Genomic DNA, 18,548 nt, shown 5'->3' with positions numbered 1-18,548 from the left:
AAAAAAATGTGAATTTCTATACAATATATTAATCGTCAAAATTAAAAAATATTTTTTTAAAATTTGTGGTTTAAATTTATATTGCAATTTATAGTTTTTTAAACAAAATTTGTAAATATATAAATGTCTTTACTCCATTGTCTCAATTTATGTGACACAAATGAAATTGAAAATTGATCGTAAATTTTTGAAATATTATTTAAATTATTGATTATTGTAATTAATATTATATATATATATATATATATATATATAGACACACACCATAATAAGAATAGAGCATTTTTGGATAAACTAATATTATTTTTCGATTCACTTTATTAATTAAATTGAATTTTGCACGATCCTAATACCATCAAATAAATTGTTACAATCACCCACAGATTTGTTAAAGCTTGTTGGCCCCATATCAAGTGGTAAAAAGCTCAATTTCTTTTTCTTCTTTTAATATAAAAAACAATTCGGCTGGCTGAAATCAGGGGCGGCTCAACGTGATTGGGGCCTAAAGCGAAATTTTAATTCGAAGCCTAAAATATAATCAAACCTCGTATACATATTTATTCAAAATTTATTTTTCTTACACTATTTAGATGAAAATTTTTAGTATTTTAATATTGTTTTTAGTTTTAGGTAAGATTTTATCAACTCAACATTGAAATACATCCTTTTAGTGAGACAATTATTATATGAATTGTTAACATAATTATACAAGTAATAAGTTGATAAATATTAAATAGAGATAAGATTGAGAACCATAGAATTTGACGCAAGAAGTTGATGACTTGGTATACCCCATTTTAATACGATTGTAGTAATGCTTGAAACTAAAATTTAAAACGAAATAAAAAAAGAATTTGTAATTCACTTTGTTCAACACTTTTCACTATTAATTCTTATTTTTAATAAAGTACAAAAGATGTTAAAGTGGATAAAATAATATATTTTTAAAAAAAAATTATACTTTTATCATAAATAATCAATTTTTTGTATAAAATTTTAACATATAATTTATTGTTCATAAAAATTTGGGGCCCCTAAATTTAAGGGCCTAAGGCAAAAGCCTTATTTCCCGAAGCATAGTGCCGGCCCTGGCTGACATAAAGCTTAACAAAAAGAAAAATATAATCACAAAGAAAATATTTGATAACTATATGGATAAGGAAATGACTTATGTACATTAATAAAATAAAAAGTGAATTTCTATACAATATATTAATCGTCAAAATTAAAAAATATTTTTTAAGAATTTGTGATTTAAATTTATATTGCAATTTATAGTTTTTTAAACAAAATTTGTAAATATATGTCTTTACTCCATTGTCTCAATTTATGTGACACAAATGAAATTAAAAAATTGATCGTAAGTTTTTGATATATTGTTTAAATTATTGATTATTGTAATTAATATTATATATATATATAGACACACACCATAATAAGAATTAGAGCCGTCAAAAAAGGCTTAGTCCATGGGGCCGGCCCGACCCAACCCGTTATTGGGGTAGGGTTAGGATAGGATTTTACAAGCCCGTTTAAAGGCGGGGCTTATAAGCCCAACCCTTTTAGCCCCTTAGCCCTTGAGGCTTGATCGGGGTCGGCCCATGGGCCAAATTGTTTAATTTTAATTAAAATAAATATTAAAAAAATAAGAATAAAAAACTAGAAAATCTAAATAAGTGTTTGTGGAGTTTTTCTAAGGAGCTTACCTCAAGAATTCTTTATTATTTAGTTTTGAATATAACGCTTGGATAGTAAACACTATTTATATTATATGTAAAGAATGTTTTATGGCTTGAACAATTAATTAGTTTCTTGATTTCATTTAACAAAATACTTTAAGTAATTATGTATTGACGCTAACTAAAGTTTTAGTCAGAAGTGTTCTTTAGTTTACTAGTTTGTTTTTCAGATATTATTTATTTAAGAGATTATTATTTTTTCTTTAAAATATTTATTGCTAGATTTTATTTAGAATTATTGAAACAATGTTACTGTTTCTGACATTGATTTGACATAAAAAAAAAGAGGGCCGGCCCGCCCCAGCCCTTGACCCTTCTGGAGTTGGGCCGGGTTAACCATTTTACAGCCTTTGAAATGAAGGGCCGGCCCGCCCCAGTCCATCAAATTTTTTGGCTCGCGAGGCTTGGGAGGGATAAGATTCGGCTGGCCCGTTTTGACAGCTCTAATAAGACTAGAGCATTTTTGGATAAGCTATTAATGATACTGATAGTTTTGAATCAAACAATGATAAAAGAGAGATATTTTTAGATTAAGTTAATTATTTTTTCAGTTTAATATAGTTTAAATTTAATTTTGTTGGTATAAATATTATAGTAAAATCTAAATGGATAAAGACATCATAGAAATACGAGAAACCTTATCCATCCTCATCATTGTCATGTCACACTCTATCACTACAAGATAAAATTGACATATTTCATCTTTAGCCTCCTTTATTATTATTACTATACTATAAAAATAAAAATAAAAATAAAAACATTAGTGTAAAAAGTTTATTATATATACTCTCCTTAGTAACCACTTTTTTTTATATTGTTGTTAGATATTCATCTTGAAGCTAAAAAAAGATACAATGTTGGCTATATTTCACAAGGCATTTGCTCATCCACCTGAAGAATTAAATAGTCCTGCATCAAAAAAATGTTTACTTCCTCAACAAACACTTCAAAAATTCATCTCGACTCGTCCATTTGACACCTCTTATGTTACCTTTGGAGATGCTGCTGCTCTTGCTTTTGTTCGTCCTAATTGCACTTCCTTGCTCAATCACACACAAAGGTAAAATAATTATTACAAATTTTATTACTTTCTTCGGTTTATTTTATGTGATACTGTTTGATTTGAAGATACGATAAAATTGTATTATGAATATCCTTGTATTAGGGTATAGGTGGCTTAGATCGCCCCACTTAGGAGTTGGAGTGAGTCATTTTTGTCAAATTCTGTGTGAACTAGAAATGCTTAGTGAATTATATATGCTGCCTAATTAGTAGATTATATATTTTGTTAGAGATTTATACAAGAAGATATAGAGTATTTCAAGTACTTATATTATTACTAAAAATTAAGATAAGCTTAAATGGACTGATATGAACACTACTGATGACCCCAAATTAGCTACAAATTTGGTCACTTGTTCATTGCTAATTACTTCGTCTCGTTTGGTTGTCGTGTATATTAAAAATAATTATTTTCATATATTTTCCAATTTAATGAATCAAGAAAAAAAAGTACTCTTTTCGTTGGATTTTATGTGAAACTGTTTGACTTGAAATGATATTTTTTTAAAAAGGAAGACTATTGAAATTTGTGGTCTAAAATAATTTTTAGATATATGTGGTGTTAAAATTCATTTCATTAGGGGTAAAAATGGTATTTTAAAGTTAAATTGTTTCTAGTAAAGTGACATTATTTTTGGGACGAACTAAAAAGAAAAGTGTCCCACATCAATGAGACGGAATTTCGCCCTTAGCATTAGTTATTTTCGAATTTAGAGAAGAGAAATAAATAAAGATTAAAAAATTAATAAGATATATATTAGTCAAATTACACTCCAAAGTCCTAACTAATTTTTTCTTAAGAATTGTGTAAAACAATAGCCTAACAAGACAACTAAATAGGAACGGATGGAGTAGCTTGTAGCTAACTGTTTTTTTTTTTTGGAGAATTCGTCGTTGAATACAAATTTTGTTGTTTAGCTAAAAAAACGTTTTTAGCGTTGAATTTCTTGAAATTGAAGCGCGATTATTATTATTGTAGGTATTTTTGTGGTTATGATGATATTTACTGTTTGTTCATGGGGAGTTTGAACAACTTATGTGCACAAATCAAACAATATGGGCTATCACCAAAAGGTACAAATGAAGCCATGCTAGTTATTGAAGCCTACAGGACACTTAGAGACAGGGGACCTTATCCAGCTGATCAAGTTATTAAGGATTTTGAAGGAAGTTTTGCTTTTGTTATCTATGATAGTAAGACTGGAACTGTATTTGTTGCTTTGGTAAGTAATTGTATTACTCCCTCCGTCCTGTTTTATACGAATTAGTTTGACTTGACACAAAGTTTATTGTAGTTTAGAATAAGTGATAGTATATGTTTGTGTGGCTATAAATCATGTCATTAAGGGTAAAATAGTCATTTTAAAGTTAAATTGTTATACTTAATACAGAAATGTGTCATTTTTTCGAGACAAACTAAAAAAAGACGGTGAGTCATATAAACTGAGATAGAGGAGACAAAGGGAGTATTACTTGTTTGTTCATTTACTCTAACTCAATTTCAATACGTTTATCTGATTTTGACTTGATATGGAGTTTAAGAAAGTAGAACAGACTTTTGAGTCTTGTTGCGTTGAAGTAAAGATATGTTGAATGTACCAAAATGTCGTTAAATCTGTTGTCGTATAAGTGCAGGGTTCAGATGGTGGGGTGAAGTTATTCTGGGGTATTGCTGCTGATGGATCTGTGGTGATTTCTGATGATGTAGAGGTGATTAAAGCTGGATGTGCTTAGTCATTTGCACCCTTTCCCACAGGTAACATCTACAAGGAGTTTCATGTTTAATAGATGAAATAGTTTGGTGAAGTAATGTCGTTTGTCGAAGGGGGGAAATAGTTGAGCCGCATTATCAAAGTAAGAGCAATAGTTATGAACCCTGTAGACCAGTCGGGGATGGTGAAGGAAGAACCGGCATCCCCTTGGGGTTATATTGCACTTGGAAGAAGTAGAAGAAAGAAAAGATATAGTGGTATTCTTCGTTTCGTGGTGAATAGGAGAGGAAGTTGAATTTAGTTCTTCGATTTTACAAAATTTGATTCACTGGCTTGATTGACTTGGCTACATCCGCCCCCTCGTCTACTTACGTTCCAATTTAACATGATAACTTTTCCTTGAAATGTGCAGGTTGTATGTTCCACAGTGAGAAAGGTCTAATGAATTTCGAGCACCCGATGAACAAGATGAGGGCCATGCCAAGAGTAGATAGTGAAGGGGTAATGTGTGGAGCTAACTTCAAAGTGGATATGTATTCCAGAATTAACAGCATCCCTAGAGTTGGCAGTGAAGCTAACTGGTCTGATTGGAACACTTCTTACTAAGTTGATTCTCTGCGATTTTCGAACTTCCTTTAGTGTTTCTTCTGTTTTGGTTCCATTTTCGAGTTTGTTTTAGGTTGGTTTCTTACCTGTACGTGCTTTGCACCTGTGTATAACGCTTGGAAAATAAATGAAACATTAGAAATGATTCAGCGTTGAAATCTTTCTATTTGGGGAAATCAACCTTAGCTATTCAAACGACAAGGTTAAGATAAATCTATTGATCAATGTGAATTTCGAGAGTGGAATTCATTTTGCTTTCTTATAGAACTTGATGGACACTCAGGATTCAGGAAGCACAAAATTTACTGAATGAAAATGCCTGAAGCTGGTGTCTTGGCACATTGAATAATCCTTCTGTAGAAAACCTTAACCAAATATGTCATCGAGCTATCAGAATGCGATTTGAGCCGTTAGTGAAGAGTGGCACGAATGTGCACGTAGTGTCACACTGATGACATAAAAATAAGCTCAACTTTAACGGATGATATGTATGAGTCATTTTTGATAATGCAATGACATATTTGAGCTTTTTCCCCGTACTAGAATTAACCTGGTTTTGGGATAGTGGAAATATTACAAGTACCCCTTACTGCATAAAATATCCTATGCAGTTGATTGTTATTTCTCCCCTCTGCTTATGCAATTAGCTCGACTTCAGGTATAGCTCTTAAATAGAACTAGTGACATATTTTTGTTTAACAACAGAAGTTGTCCGTTGCTAATTTTTGTTTTTATGCAGTGAATAAGGAATCAAAATCATACTGGAAATAAATTGGTAACACTTTTGCTTCAGAAGAAAACAGAATGAGTGATATTTATTCATAACTCAAAATTTTTACAAAGTGACAACTTTTAACTACAACAAAACAAACTCTTGATTCAAGTTCTCCTTCATCAACTCCCTTTTCTTGTTCGTCTTGGCGATGGTTGAACTCAATCTGCAAAATCTAAGCCAACCCGAGGAGTTTCTCACTGACTTCCCACACTTTACGCGCTTTCTCAACGTCACTAGCTTCTTCTGACAACTGGTTTTCAAAAGAGGAAGAGTTCTTGTTCCAGCTCCAATAAACACCTGATTTTGTAAGACTTGGATCACTTACAACCTGTACAAAACAAACAAACAACATCTTATGTTTAGTAACTTTAGTGTGACAAAAATCCGTTTCTTGATTAGGCATAAGATCATCTTTTACATGGTATCAAAGCTAGGTCCATCCCCGTTTGGGTTCCCGATCCACACTCCAGTTGAGCCTGGGCGTGAAAGGGGGATGTTAGAGTGGGTAAAAGTCTCACATTGATTGAGGAATGGACTAGTGGTCTCCTTATATAGACTTGGGCAATCCTCCCCTCATGAGCTAGCTTTTGGGGTTGAGTTAGGCCCATGTGTCATATCTTTATGGTTATTGTTATAGTGGATAAAGTTCAGTGATTATACGTGAACTGACACTGATTATTATTACCTGTGCAAGTCTCTTTCCAGATTCTGCCTCGGAGACGAATCCCTTGGTGATAAACTTCTGGAATGGAGGGAAAAGGAGCCTAAACAAGGGGATATGCTCCCTGAATAGCCCTGTTGTCGCGATGCAGCCAGGGTATAGAGAAGCAAATGTGATGCCAGTCTCCTCGTGGTATCGTCTATGGAATTCCTGCATAGTGAGCATATTGCAAACCTTGCTGTCTTTGTATGCTTTGGCACCATCAAAGTCACCACCATCAATCATGGCTGAGCTGTTAAGTCCATCGAGCCCTCTTGCCAAACCCCTCAAGTCCCCGAGGTTGGCCTTTGGAGGTACATTTCCAGCCAATGTGTTAGTGTTTCCTGACAAGTGATTTCAATAACTACGGTTAATCCAATTGACTTCACGACTAGTAAATTTCGAGAATTTAGACATGGTCTACACTTGATTTTTGCACGTATATATAGAATTCAACAACGAAACACTAGGTTCTACCAAACCATTGAACTTATAGTTGGATACACGATTGATTGCTCTGATAACAGTCAAACCTCTCTATAACAATATGTCACTGGAACGCCCAAGTTTTTCTTGGGACTGATTTTTCATGTTATGTTATATTATATCATCACTATAACACTATTTTGCTAAAACAACCAAAAATTATCCAGACAAACAATGTTGTTATAAAGAGGTTTGACTGTTACCTGTAATCGAACCGACAATGATGAGTCTCTTTGAAGGGTAATCAGACTGCTTCAAGTCATCAAGCAACAATCTTGAAAGAAGGAAATGACCAAGATGGTTAGTCCCAACACTAAGCTCAAATCCTTCAGCTGTGAACGAAGGCTCTTTCGCGGTAGGCTGATAAACAGCTGCATTGCAAACCAATACATCAAGAGGATTGCCTGATCTCCTAAAGTTATCGACAAATTGTCTGACGCTGTCAAGCGATGCAAGGTCTAAATGCATTATAGTGTAATTCTCCTTAGGCATCCCTGCTGATTTTGCTGCTCTTTCAGCTTTAAGAAAGTCCCTACATGCCATAATTACATGCCATTTCCCTGTCTCAGCCAGAGCTTTTGCTGTTGCTAGTCCTAGTCCTGAAGAGGCTCCAGTGATTACTACACAACCTTTTCTTAAGGTTTTCTTTCCTGTCACGGGGGTATTCGTTACACCGGGAGATGCAACCATTGTCTCGGCTCTAATAGCTCCGAGGGATGACTTTCTTCCGCTCTGTAACGAAATTACAATAGGTTAATTTCACGTATGGTCACTGAATGTACTAGTATAGCTTGTAAAGTTCAGTTACTTTATAATGTGACAGAAGAAAAGTGTGACAAAAATGTGTGTTGTGATATTTCTCTGCTCTAATAGCTCTGAGGGATGACTTTCTTCCGCTCTGTAACGAAATTACAACAGGTTAATTTCACGTATGGTCACTGAATGTACTAGTATAGTTTGGAAAGTTCAGTTACTTCATAATGTGACAAAAGAAATGTGTGTTGTGAGTTGTGACATCGTCTCGGCTCTAATAGCTCTGAGGGATGACATTCTTCTGTAACGAAATTTCAACAGGTTAATTTCACGTATGGTCACTGAATGTACTAGTATAGCTTGTAAAGTTCAGTTACTTTATAATGTGACAAAAGAAATGTGTGTTGTGAGTTGTGACATCTTCTCGGCTCTAATAGTTTTGAGTGATGACTTTCTTCTGTAACGAAATTCTAACAGGTTAATTTCACGTATGGTTACTGAATGTACTAGTATAGCTTGTAAAGTTCAGTTAATGTGAAAAAAATAAAAAAATTGTGACTTTACTGTTATATAGTAGGTAAAATTCGGTGACCATTTCTTCGCGTTGCATCGAATTAAACCACATGAAAGCTAAAATTGTACCTTGATTTTGAATGAAGAGCCAAAATCAGATTTAACATGGTCAGAGAGAGAGATTCCAAAGAGACTAGAATCCTTCAAAGTTGCACTAGTTTTCCCCTGCAACATAACAGAAATGAGTAAAAGAATATTTTTTGCTTTTCGAGAGTCAATTTGACTCGAAGCTAAATTGAATTATATCAACTTAATATCATTGATCAAAATTTATATATACCTTCCCTATTCCAATTTACACGACAAACTTTCATTTTTAGCCAATATAAAAAAGAATCACACATTTTTATATCTAGTAGTAATTTAACTGTAAAATGTATTGAGACGGAGATATTCAAATTTCAAAAAACGAAAAGTGTCACGTAAATTGAATCGGAGAGAATAGGATGGAATACAAACCTCCTTGGGAATAGAGAAAGTAGATGGAAGCAATGCAGCAGCCTGAAGAGCCATGAATATTAGGAATTGAGTTTTGTTCTAAAAATATTGTAGATTTTAAAAAATGATTTTTGGACTGATAGTGTGAGAATTCTAAGGATTTGGGGCACATATATATACAGTAAGATACTATGGGGTGTTACTTAGATAAGATAAATATTTCAGACTAGTATGATTTGTGTCAATTGTATGCCACCAATCAGGCTTCAATGTTTAGATTTCCTTTTGATATTTCTACAATAAATAAACATATCCTTATGCTCAATCTTCAGTACTCCCTCCGTCCTATTTTATGTGATACTTTTTTCTTTTTTTAGTTCATTTCAATAAGAAAGTCACATTATTATAATTAAAAAAAAATCACGTTTTCCGAAGTTAAACTCTAAAAACACGTTTGGTCATAAAATTCTAAATTAAATTTTAGAATTTTCAAGAACTTGCTCACAAAAAGTAAAAGTTAATGTCCAATTTGTATTTATGACAAAACACAATTTCAATTTTCAAATAATATTTTTCACTTTGAGAATATATTTTTTTCATAATGAAATATGATCAAACACTCACGTACATAGTCCAAAAAGATAAAAGATTATATATTTGGCTCTTTACCCAAGACAATCCACTTACAATAGTCATGGGTTTCATCATGGGAAATCTATTAAGTGACAGGGACAAGGGATAAAGGGCAGTTGAATTAGACTGCATTGTAACATGGAGTTCTACTAAAAGTAATTGTAATTACCTTATAAGTAACTTAAATTGTGATTGTATTTTTTATATCGAGGATGATGTATAAAACTTAAATTTTTATTAAATTCTGAGGTTTAAATTATATACTTTAGAGTTTACTTGTCACAAGCAATGCTATAATAATTTGTTGTGTCAATCTTTTAGTTTCTATAATTAACACTACACATACTTCTCTCAAAAGTTTCATAACATGGTAGATCTTTGATATACACAATATTTTCATTAAGATGTGTCAAAAAAATATAATTATGTCATTAGCTAGGATCAAACACAACTTTAATAAATTAAAGCTTTCTGGCATCTTAATCACTACGTTGAACCTTTAACTTGAGTCGAGAGTTATCAACACCGATATATCATACTATATGTATGTACCTACAAAACTAAAATTTAACCTATCGATACAATAATTATATAATTTTATGATGAAGGAGTGTCTAGACACCCCTCAGTCAAGGGTAGCTCCGCCCCTGATCCTATGTGTGTTGCATGTCTCCAATCAATTATTCCTTTAGCATATGTAAAAAATTTAAACTCAAAATAAAAACAAGAGGACATAAAATATAACTTTCCTTTTTACTAAAACAATTTATTCAATTACATTCTTGAGTTTAATCAACTTCAACATGTTTGGTAATATCATCTCAAATAATTAATATTAAAAATGATGGATTTAAGATCATTCAAATCCACTTATAAATTGATTATTGTATAATAATGATCTTGATGCCTTTTCACTCAATTGAAAGAATGAGCCAAAGCTGCCATGACATGAGCTTGATCTGAAATAATTTGTGTAGTTGAAGGATTTTGTCCCAAAACAATACAATAACCATCATCATAATTCTCCATTCCATGTGCCATTAGTTGCCATACTAAACTTCCTCCCATTGTTCCACCTTCTTTTGCCAAATTATACACATTTCTATATACACTACTCATAAATATATCTCTTGATCCTTGACCTCTACTAGACTTTCCAAATTCAGCAAGCACTAGAGGTTTCTTTAATATATTTCTTGCATCTTCCCAATGACTTGTTATCCACTTTTCCATCCACACCAATTGTGCATCATCACTTTGTCCAGACACCCTATAAAAAAAATATTTAGACCTATAATGAAAACATGTGAATTTGTGAGTAGATGTAAAAATTACCATTGGTCAGTGTATGCATGGATAGTAGCAAAATCAATCTCATTGATAAGATGGTTACTAATGAAATCTGTTCCAACTTGATAACCAGGATTAACTGATTTCCTTTCAGGAATTGAATCACCATAAAATCCCTCCATTCCAACCTCTAGCAAATGTTTGTTGTCTAATGACTTCACAAAACTTGCCATTTCTTGAACCCAACCCTATAACAATATTAGTCAAAAACGTCAATCATAGATTTGATATTTCTAAAATTCAATTTATTTGAACTTGAATTGGGACTTACATTAACAGTTTTTCCTGAATAGTCAGCTTGATCACGTGGCTCATTCATAAGTTCCCATGCCATAATTGTTGGATCATCTTTATAAGCAACTTTAGTAATACTATTCAACCTTGTAACCACTTTCTGTAACAATTTCATAATATTATTAATAAAAAAAAGTTGTTTATATGTATTAAATAATAATTACTACATATATACCTCAATATGGTTCTTCAAGTATTTTTTGTAGCATAGGATGAGTATAGAATTCATCGTCATTACTAATCTGAGCTCCTGCATTTCGTGCCCACCAAACATATTGAGCTTTTCCTCCAAAATCGTTCCATTGATTTACAAAGCTCAATATTAAACGAACACCATATTTCTTAGCTTCCGCGATCACAAAATCCAAACCCTAAATTTAGAACAAGTATATCTAATTAAGGTACTCACATGCATTACAACGCGATAATGTAAAAGTTATCAGAACTATAATAACAAACGTCCTTTACCTGAAAAACACGTTCATCATAAACACCAGGTGATATTTGTAATGCTCTATCACCTCCATCACTAAAAGCCCAAGTACGACAAACAGAAAGACCAGCAACAGAAGCATCTTTAAGAACCTCAGTAACTTTGTATCTCTCAGTAGGGTCAGCAGCAACATGCATCAACCAATATGAGTTGAAACCATTAAATAGAAAAGGGGATCCATTGAGTTCAAAATGAGAATCTTTAACTCCTATAAACCCCGAATTCGCTTCACAAGCAAGAGCTAAGAACAAGAGAAAGAGCCCAGAAATGCAACTTCTTTTTGTATAAGACATTTTGTATAATGAATTATAGAAGATATATGTGTGATATGTTAGATGTCAGCTTTTATAGTGTGTTGAAGATAAGGAAATTTACTAAAAATAGCAAAACTTGTAAAAACTAAAAACACTTTCCCAGTGGACATGTTGATTGTTGATAGAAGAATTAAGGCAGTTATTTAGTTATAAAGATAGAAAGATAGGTCTGTTGAAAGAATTATAGGGTAAATGAAAAAGGGAAATATGGAAACATTAATTGATTGGTTTTTTTAAGGTTTGTTGAGTACTAGATTTGATGATGAAATAATATATGGAAACGTGTACTCATAGTATTATATTTAATGCAATGAAATTAATCTTCCATAAATTTTAATTTCAAATACAATTACAAAAGCGCGTACACTTAACTAGTAGTAATAATGAAATACCAAACCTCATATATTAAATTATCAATTAGTCTGATTCGTAGAAAACAAGTTGATTTTTTTTACTTATTTTCTAGTGTTTGGTAAGAAAGCAAAAAAAAAAAAATTATTTATTTCTCAAGTTGCAATTAGAGATAAGAATTTTTACTCAATTACATTTTATTTATTTCTCATGATCGTGTAAAACGCTGAGAATTCTCAAAGTCTCAATTAGAAATAAAAAATTTATTGAGGGCAACAGCTTTGCCCCTAACCCTCTTGGTAGTCAATAGAAGGTGCCTCAATTGAGCCCATGTAAAAGGTACATATTTTCTTGGATTATAAATTGGATGAATTAATTGAGGAGGGCATTCAATAATTGCATTACTTGTTGGACTCATAAAATATGCTATTGATAGCCTTTGCTTCTCCTTATTCACCACTGCCCTATGTATAACACTCTTTAACCTTCCATTTGTCCAAGCCTACAAGAAATACAAAGGTTTTAATCATAATTACTCAAACATAATATAAAACTTAAAAACATACGTGTTTGATACGACAAAAGTCTATTTTTCATAAATTTAAAAAAATACATATTCTCTAGTGTTTGGTTATTGATGAAATTAATACATTTTCACTAGTTTTTCTTAAATTTTATGTAAGATAATATAAGTAATAACAGTTATAAGGGAAATGACTTTTATCCACGAGTGAAGGAAGTCAACGTTTGATATTTTAACCCAGGTATCAAACGTTGACTTCCTATCTTGTGTGTATGAGAGGGGTGAATTACTGAAAAAATGAAATTAGCTATGAACTTTATCATCAAGACATCCTCAAATTGCTCGAAGCTAACAAATTTTTTTGATCGCTTTCTGTTGATAAAAAGAATTAGCAATGAATTTTACTGTTTAGTAAACATAAGAGAGAGAATATGACCTCAAGGGTGTCACCAATATTGATGACAAATGAATTTGGAAGAGGTCTAACTCCAATCCATTGCTTATCATCTTTGAGGACTTGAAGGCCACCAACTTGATCTTGATGCAATATAGTTAAAGTTTGTGGGTCTGAATGGATCCCTATACCAACATTCTTCTCTGGGAGAGGACAAGGAGGATATCTACTAACCCTAAAATAAGTTGCTTCTTTTTCTTCAAATTTTTTTCTAAAGAAAAAGTCATCTTCAAGGCCTAATCCATGTGCCAACATCTTAAATATAACCATTCCTAGCTTGTCCATTTCTTTCATGTAATCAATCATTGCATTGCTGTTTTATCATAAGTCAAAAGAATATTAGTGTTTTTGGAAGAATAATGTATAGTGCATGCATCCATTCAGGGGCGGAGACAACCTTAAAACTAGGGGTTCGACAAAACTCAACAATTTTGGTCGAAGTTTATTTTTATATTAGGATGGGGGTAGTACAAATTAAAGCAAGACGAGATTTTGGGTTAAAATTTCATCAAAACGAATTTTCATGTGTTTATCCCATCAAAAGATATTAGACTCACATGTGAAGAGGCTTATTGGAAATATATTTGAAAATAAATAAATTATACTTTATCGAACATTTTAATCTTTTTGATGAAGCGGTTCAAAATTCGACATCAAATACGTACCATGTTGGATAAGGTTATATAAGATTGTATATATATATGTAATTAAACATGTCTTTTCATGTACAACCATCGTGCTACTAGGCAAAGTAGACCGAATATTGCACCCTAGATAGGAAAATACAAGTGTTGTATGTATGTGTATACGTACCTAAACGTGAGAAAACTAGACGATACTCAATTACCTACTTATATTTTATCCTAATCCTTGACCTTCATGTCCTCCTATCTAAGGTCATGCCCTTGATAAGCTGCTGATGAATCATAGTCTGTTTAATCATCTCTCCTCGTACTTCTTCACCCCTACCCCAAGCCCATTGTAACTAACCTCTCACACCTACTCACTGGGACATCTGGTCATTTTCTCTTCACATGTCTAAACCATCTCAGACTCCTACCCCTCATCTTGTCCACCACGAGGCCACTCCCACCCTATCCAGAATATCCTCGTTCATAGTCCTACCTCTTCTACCTCTTCTAATATACTCACACATCCATATGTATGTCCTAATTTTCTCTACCTTCATCTTCTGAACATGCAAGTACTTGACCAGCCAACACTCTACCACATACAACATAATTGGTTTAACCACCACTTAGGAAAACTTACCTCTGAACTCTTGGTGTAGATTCTTATCTTTTACAAGTTTACTTAGATTAGAAATGATCAAACAACAGTAATCTAGCCCATCAAATTCAATTTTTGAAAAGGTTAAACAGGTAACATTTTATAGGACATTCGACATCAGTCTTAATGCAAGGTTAATTTGTCACTTAACATCATTAAGGTGGAGAACAGAGTAAAAAGATGGGAGTGCAGATGATATTACACAACAATACATGGACCAGATTTCAACTCATCTAGCCTAGTGATATCTAGTAAGAAGCGCAGACTTGCAGATGAATCTGCAAGCATATTTACTCAGCGAAAAGGAGCGAGTAAAACTAAAACATGTAGTCTAATGTAATCCGTTGTAGCCTAGGCCAAAATTTTGCAGGACCTCGTCTACATAGGGAGATCAGGGTCCAAACGTCTTTGAATAGCAGCTGCAGCCTATCAGGACAACGGAAAATAAGATCAATGAGCGGAAAAAGAAAATAGTGTATCATGAAATTTCAGGCTCATTCTCACCTCAAAGTTACCAAGCTTGTATTGATAAGCCATCTCTTCTCTTAATTGAGCTTGTTCTTTCATTGCTTGCGCCTTAGAGATTCAAATTTACAAACACAAAGAGAGGAGTTTGTCACATTATATACTTTTCACCTGTTGTATGGAGAAGGGCAAAGGTAGCAGAATACATACCATTCCACTCTGCATCTCGCACTTCAATGCTTCCACCTGTTCTTGCTTGTGCTTCTCACGTTCTCGCATCAATTCTTGCCTACAATAACATAATAGGCAACGACTCAAAAACTAGACTATACCATTTAGTGCAAAGATGAAAATCTCCTCTCCTTTTTTTCCCTTTCAATGACAAAAGCTATGCTCTACAAATTTGTCTTCAGGAAAAAAAAATACTCTAGTATGTTTTAACTATATAGTACTTGCTAACCTGGGATCCTATAGCTTCCAGGATGCTAGAATTTTATATATACCTCATACCACCATCTTTTAGCATTATAATGTGGTTTCATGTCTGAAAGAAGAAACTAGGGCAAAGCAATAATCTATATCACCACAGCAGGATAGTGACTCTGTTCAAAGAGTTCCTAAGAGAATCAGGACCACATTAGAAATTTGGAAGTTCCTAAGTGACTTCCAAGTTATTTCCTTTAAATACGAAATCCCGTGTTTCCGCTTCGAGACTCAAAATTCAGTGGATAATAGGTGTATCTTTCTAGACTTGAATACCAAACTTGGTTCTATAACAATATTTGAATTTGTGTCATGCCCTTAACAGACTTCATATTACTCAAGCAAAAAACGATTTTTTACAACGAAATGGCAACCGTGTCCATAACTTACCTGCGCTGTTCTTCATCATCGAAGACAGTACGTTCATCGTCCATGACCTTCTTGACACCTCTTCTGCATTCCTTTTCCATTTTACGTCTGTAATAGGCGTCAAGGTTATAATATCTGCAAAAATGAAGAATAACAGAAGTACTGTTAGATGATTATAAGCATAGCTCAAATATCAAGCATCTGTATACCTATCTTAGTGTGTGTGTATGTGTGTACAAACACATATCATCCTGCAAGGAACTAGAAGCCTCACACAGAACACCCCAACTCAATATATTTATTAACAATATAGAAAGAACCCCCATCCCAACCAGAAAAAAAAGTTTAGATTGAAATAGTGCAGTAGCCTTACTTTTTAGAAGGGAAGGTTGCAGTATTATGATCCTCCATGAATCTGCACAATAGCTGACTATAAAAAAGTGGAAGTTCCTTGCATATATTGCTTAAACAGAGGTAGAGAAAGGGGAAGAACAGGTGCTAATAAGAACTAGCTTATCCCTTCTCGATTTACTTACTGCTTGAACAGTTGCTTCTCTTCCCAATTTGGCAGGCTTTCCAGATTCACCTATAAATGACACAAGAAATGAAAACTTCCACAACTAGAAGTAATGTCTTACACAAAATTGAATAGAAAGAGAATGTAGATAAGTACTATGCAATGGAAGCTTTTTAATGAGGACCTTTGGAAATGCACTATGGTGCACTAAAAGGAAAATGCTTGACCTATCCAGAAATATTTATCAAAACAATTGGCATATCCTGAGACAAGTCCTGCGTGGATGATCAACATGCATAAGCTTAAAGAGCCACTATGTACCTTCTTTATTTCTGCCAACCATGCGGTAAACTCTGGCCGTTTGTTCCTACAATAAGCAATAACTAAAGTTGAAAACTATACAAGAACAATCTGATCATCAAAACTGACACCAAAGTGAAGAGTAAAACATTTCCTGCAACCTTCTGAAATAAAATCGTAACACACAAGAAGGTGACGAGAATCCATAGTAATTAGTTCAAGCATCAACATATTATCACCGTAATGATGCTTGAATTCAGAAATTTTCACTCTCCTTTATATCAATAAAAGGTACATCTGCGCAGATGAATGAGATGAATGGTCCAGCCACAATATAAAAAAAGGTATATCTTCATCTACAGCAATATGACCGACTTCTTTCTGGACAATATAGGAGTCAAGAGCATGTGCTCTCACTACTCAAAATGCTGCATCCTCTTAAGAATTATGCCAGAAAATGATCCAAAAGTAAAGCTCTATCTGGATATCATATGTTCTGACCAGTATAATGGAACAGAGGATAGATTGAATAATTGTTCAGAGCATTCAAGTTACATTAAGGGTTAAAGCCTAAAATTTGTAGAATAATCACTCGCCTGTGTGAGCTTGCTCACAAAGCCGGTCTCAAGGACTGATAAAGGATCCAACATAAAACTTATCACAAGCAAAGATGTGTAGGGTGGGAGTGTAAAGACACCATTGTCTCCTTTTTTATGAAGTAAGATTATATCTTTAAAAGGCATCAAGAAGATGCATAAGAAACAAGACATACAAACGAGAAGCCGGGTATGTTGTTTTTGTTGTTGTAGCTTGCTTACAATCAAGTAGTTAAGTCTTTCAGAACATGCTTTTGGGATAACAAGTGAGGGTCTAGTGTTTAGGTGTGTGAAAATATTAGCCAAAGAATACATTTTTACCAAAAGAGAAGTCAGTTCCTTTACTAATACACTTCACATCACTACTCCAAACCAAGATTTAAGCATTAATCAATTCATAATCAAAAGAATTAAACACTCAAAAATTAAAATATGAAAGCCATGAAAAGTAGCTCACCACATATCAGTTTCCTTGATGATTCCATATTTTCCCCAAGAGTTTGTAACAGCACCAGTTTTCCCCTTCTCTTTCTTTTTCTTCTTTCTCTCCTTCTCTTTCTCCTTCTTCCTCCTCTTCTTCTTCTCCTTCTCTTTCCTCAGCTTTCGTTTCTTCTCTTTCTCTTTTTCCTCTCTTCTCTTCCTATCTCTCCTCTTTCTACGCCTTCTCTCCTCTTCTGAATCCGAATACTCCGAACTACTACCCGACTCCGAATCCGAATACGAGTCTTCAGAGTCCGAATACGAATCTTCTCCAGATGATGACGAATACGAATCATCCCGCGATCTTCTCCTAGAACTTCGACTTCGACTTCTCTTTCTCCGGTGTTTTCTCACTTCTCGTTCCCGTTCGGATCCGGATTTGGATTCGGATTCAGTTTCATCTTCTCTTTTGGATTTTGATTTGTGTTGCCGCTTAGATGGAGCTGCTCCGTTTTCGTCTTCTGAAGCATTTGCTCCCTCTTTCGCCATTGTAGGGGTTTAGGTTCCAAGTAAGTGAAGAATCAAGTTGAGCTAATCTTTAAAACTAAAAAAATTGGTCACTTATGACCCCTTAAGTTTAGGGATTAATTTTATTCGTCCTTTTTTATATCACTATGAACAAGTATGATCCTTTAAATGTGCAAAGTGGGACGTTTTTGGTCCAAGATTATGCAACCTCGACGGATTAAATCAAAGTTAATATGTAGGTGGATGAGATCATTTCACTCTTAACGAGAAGTATTAGGTTCTAAATCTTGAGAAGAAAAAACTAAGTATGTTATGGGATCGATT

At 33.5% G+C, this 18,548-nt stretch overlaps 5 protein-coding genes across 5 annotated transcripts; 1 reads left to right on the top strand and 4 right to left on the bottom strand.

The window, feature by feature from the left end:
* Positions 1-2,537: 2,537 nt before the first annotated feature.
* Positions 2,538-5,270, top strand: LOC102589269 (stem-specific protein TSJT1). Its single transcript, XM_015314184.1, is given in 4 exon segments — positions 2,538-2,799; positions 3,781-4,024; positions 4,437-4,557; positions 4,926-5,270. Coding segments are annotated over 4 exon segments (765 nt in total). The 5' UTR covers positions 2,538-2,593; the 3' UTR covers positions 5,120-5,270.
* A 637-nt stretch (positions 5,271-5,907) lies between these two features.
* LOC102588946 (protochlorophyllide reductase-like) lies at positions 5,908-8,988 on the bottom strand. The gene is made up of 5 exons (XM_006358921.2): positions 8,866-8,988; positions 8,476-8,571; positions 7,284-7,812; positions 6,580-6,938; positions 5,908-6,222 (listed from the first exon to the last, which is right to left on the bottom strand). Exons 1-5 carry the CDS (start codon positions 8,917-8,919, stop codon positions 6,067-6,069), a joined length of 1,194 nt encoding a protein of 397 aa, XP_006358983.1. The 5' UTR covers positions 8,920-8,988; the 3' UTR covers positions 5,908-6,066.
* A 1,404-nt stretch (positions 8,989-10,392) lies between these two features.
* LOC102594607 (mannan endo-1,4-beta-mannosidase 1-like) lies at positions 10,393-11,907 on the bottom strand. Its single transcript, XM_015314164.1, is given in 6 exon segments — positions 10,393-10,747; positions 10,813-11,015; positions 11,099-11,221; positions 11,297-11,323; positions 11,325-11,492; positions 11,590-11,907. Coding segments are annotated over 6 exon segments (1,194 nt in total).
* Positions 11,908-12,523: 616 nt separating this feature from the next.
* LOC107062922 (gibberellin 20 oxidase 3-like) lies at positions 12,524-14,834 on the bottom strand. The gene is made up of 3 exons (XM_015314163.1): positions 14,749-14,834; positions 13,239-13,569; positions 12,524-12,781 (listed from the first exon to the last, which is right to left on the bottom strand). Exons 1-3 carry the CDS (start codon positions 14,832-14,834, stop codon positions 12,524-12,526), a joined length of 675 nt encoding a protein of 224 aa, XP_015169649.1.
* Positions 14,634-18,286, bottom strand: LOC102588621 (RNA-binding protein 25). The gene is made up of 8 exons (XM_006358920.2): positions 17,734-18,286; positions 16,702-16,747; positions 16,400-16,449; positions 16,237-16,278; positions 15,885-15,998; positions 15,222-15,300; positions 15,051-15,122; positions 14,634-14,972 (listed from the first exon to the last, which is right to left on the bottom strand). Exons 1-8 carry the CDS (start codon positions 18,243-18,245, stop codon positions 14,925-14,927), a joined length of 963 nt encoding a protein of 320 aa, XP_006358982.1. The 5' UTR covers positions 18,246-18,286; the 3' UTR covers positions 14,634-14,924.
* Positions 18,287-18,548: the final 262 nt, after the last annotated feature.

This window comes from Solanum tuberosum, unplaced genomic scaffold (genome assembly GCF_000226075.1).
Source record: "Solanum tuberosum cultivar DM 1-3 516 R44 unplaced genomic scaffold, SolTub_3.0 scf00283, whole genome shotgun sequence".
Taxonomy (NCBI): domain Eukaryota; kingdom Viridiplantae; phylum Streptophyta; class Magnoliopsida; order Solanales; family Solanaceae; genus Solanum; species Solanum tuberosum.
This window is presented reverse-complemented; position numbering and strand designations above follow the sequence as displayed.

Coding starts and splice junctions, on each gene's coding strand:
- LOC102588946 (XM_006358921.2), bottom strand. CDS start 8,919: ATGGCTCTTCAGGCTGCTGCATTGCTTCCATCTACTTTCTCTATTCCC. Junction 7,813..8,475: donor GCTCTTCATTCAAAATCAAG/GTACAATTTTAG, acceptor ATTTCGTTACAG/AGCGGAAGAAAGTCATCCCT. Junction 6,939..7,283: donor CATTGTCGGTTCGATTACAG/GTAACAGTCAAA, acceptor ATCACTTGTCAG/GAAACACTAACACATTGGCT.
- LOC107062922 (XM_015314163.1), bottom strand. CDS start 14,834: ATGCTTGCAGATTCATCTGCAAGTCTGCGCTTCTTACTAGATATCACT. Junction 13,570..14,748: donor TCTGGTCCATGTATTGTTGT/GTAATATCATCT, acceptor ATGATAAAACAG/CAATGCAATGATTGATTACA. Junction 12,782..13,238: donor ATATTGGTGACACCCTTGAG/GTCATATTCTCT, acceptor TATTTCTTGTAG/GCTTGGACAAATGGAAGGTT.
- LOC102588621 (XM_006358920.2), bottom strand. CDS start 18,245: ATGGCGAAAGAGGGAGCAAATGCTTCAGAAGACGAAAACGGAGCAGCT. Junction 16,279..16,399: donor GAGAAGCAACTGTTCAAGCA/GTAAGTAAATCG, acceptor GCTATTGTGCAG/ATTCATGGAGGATCATAATA. Junction 14,973..15,050: donor ACAAGCTTGGTAACTTTGAG/GTGAGAATGAGC, acceptor TTGTCCTGATAG/GCTGCAGCTGCTATTCAAAG.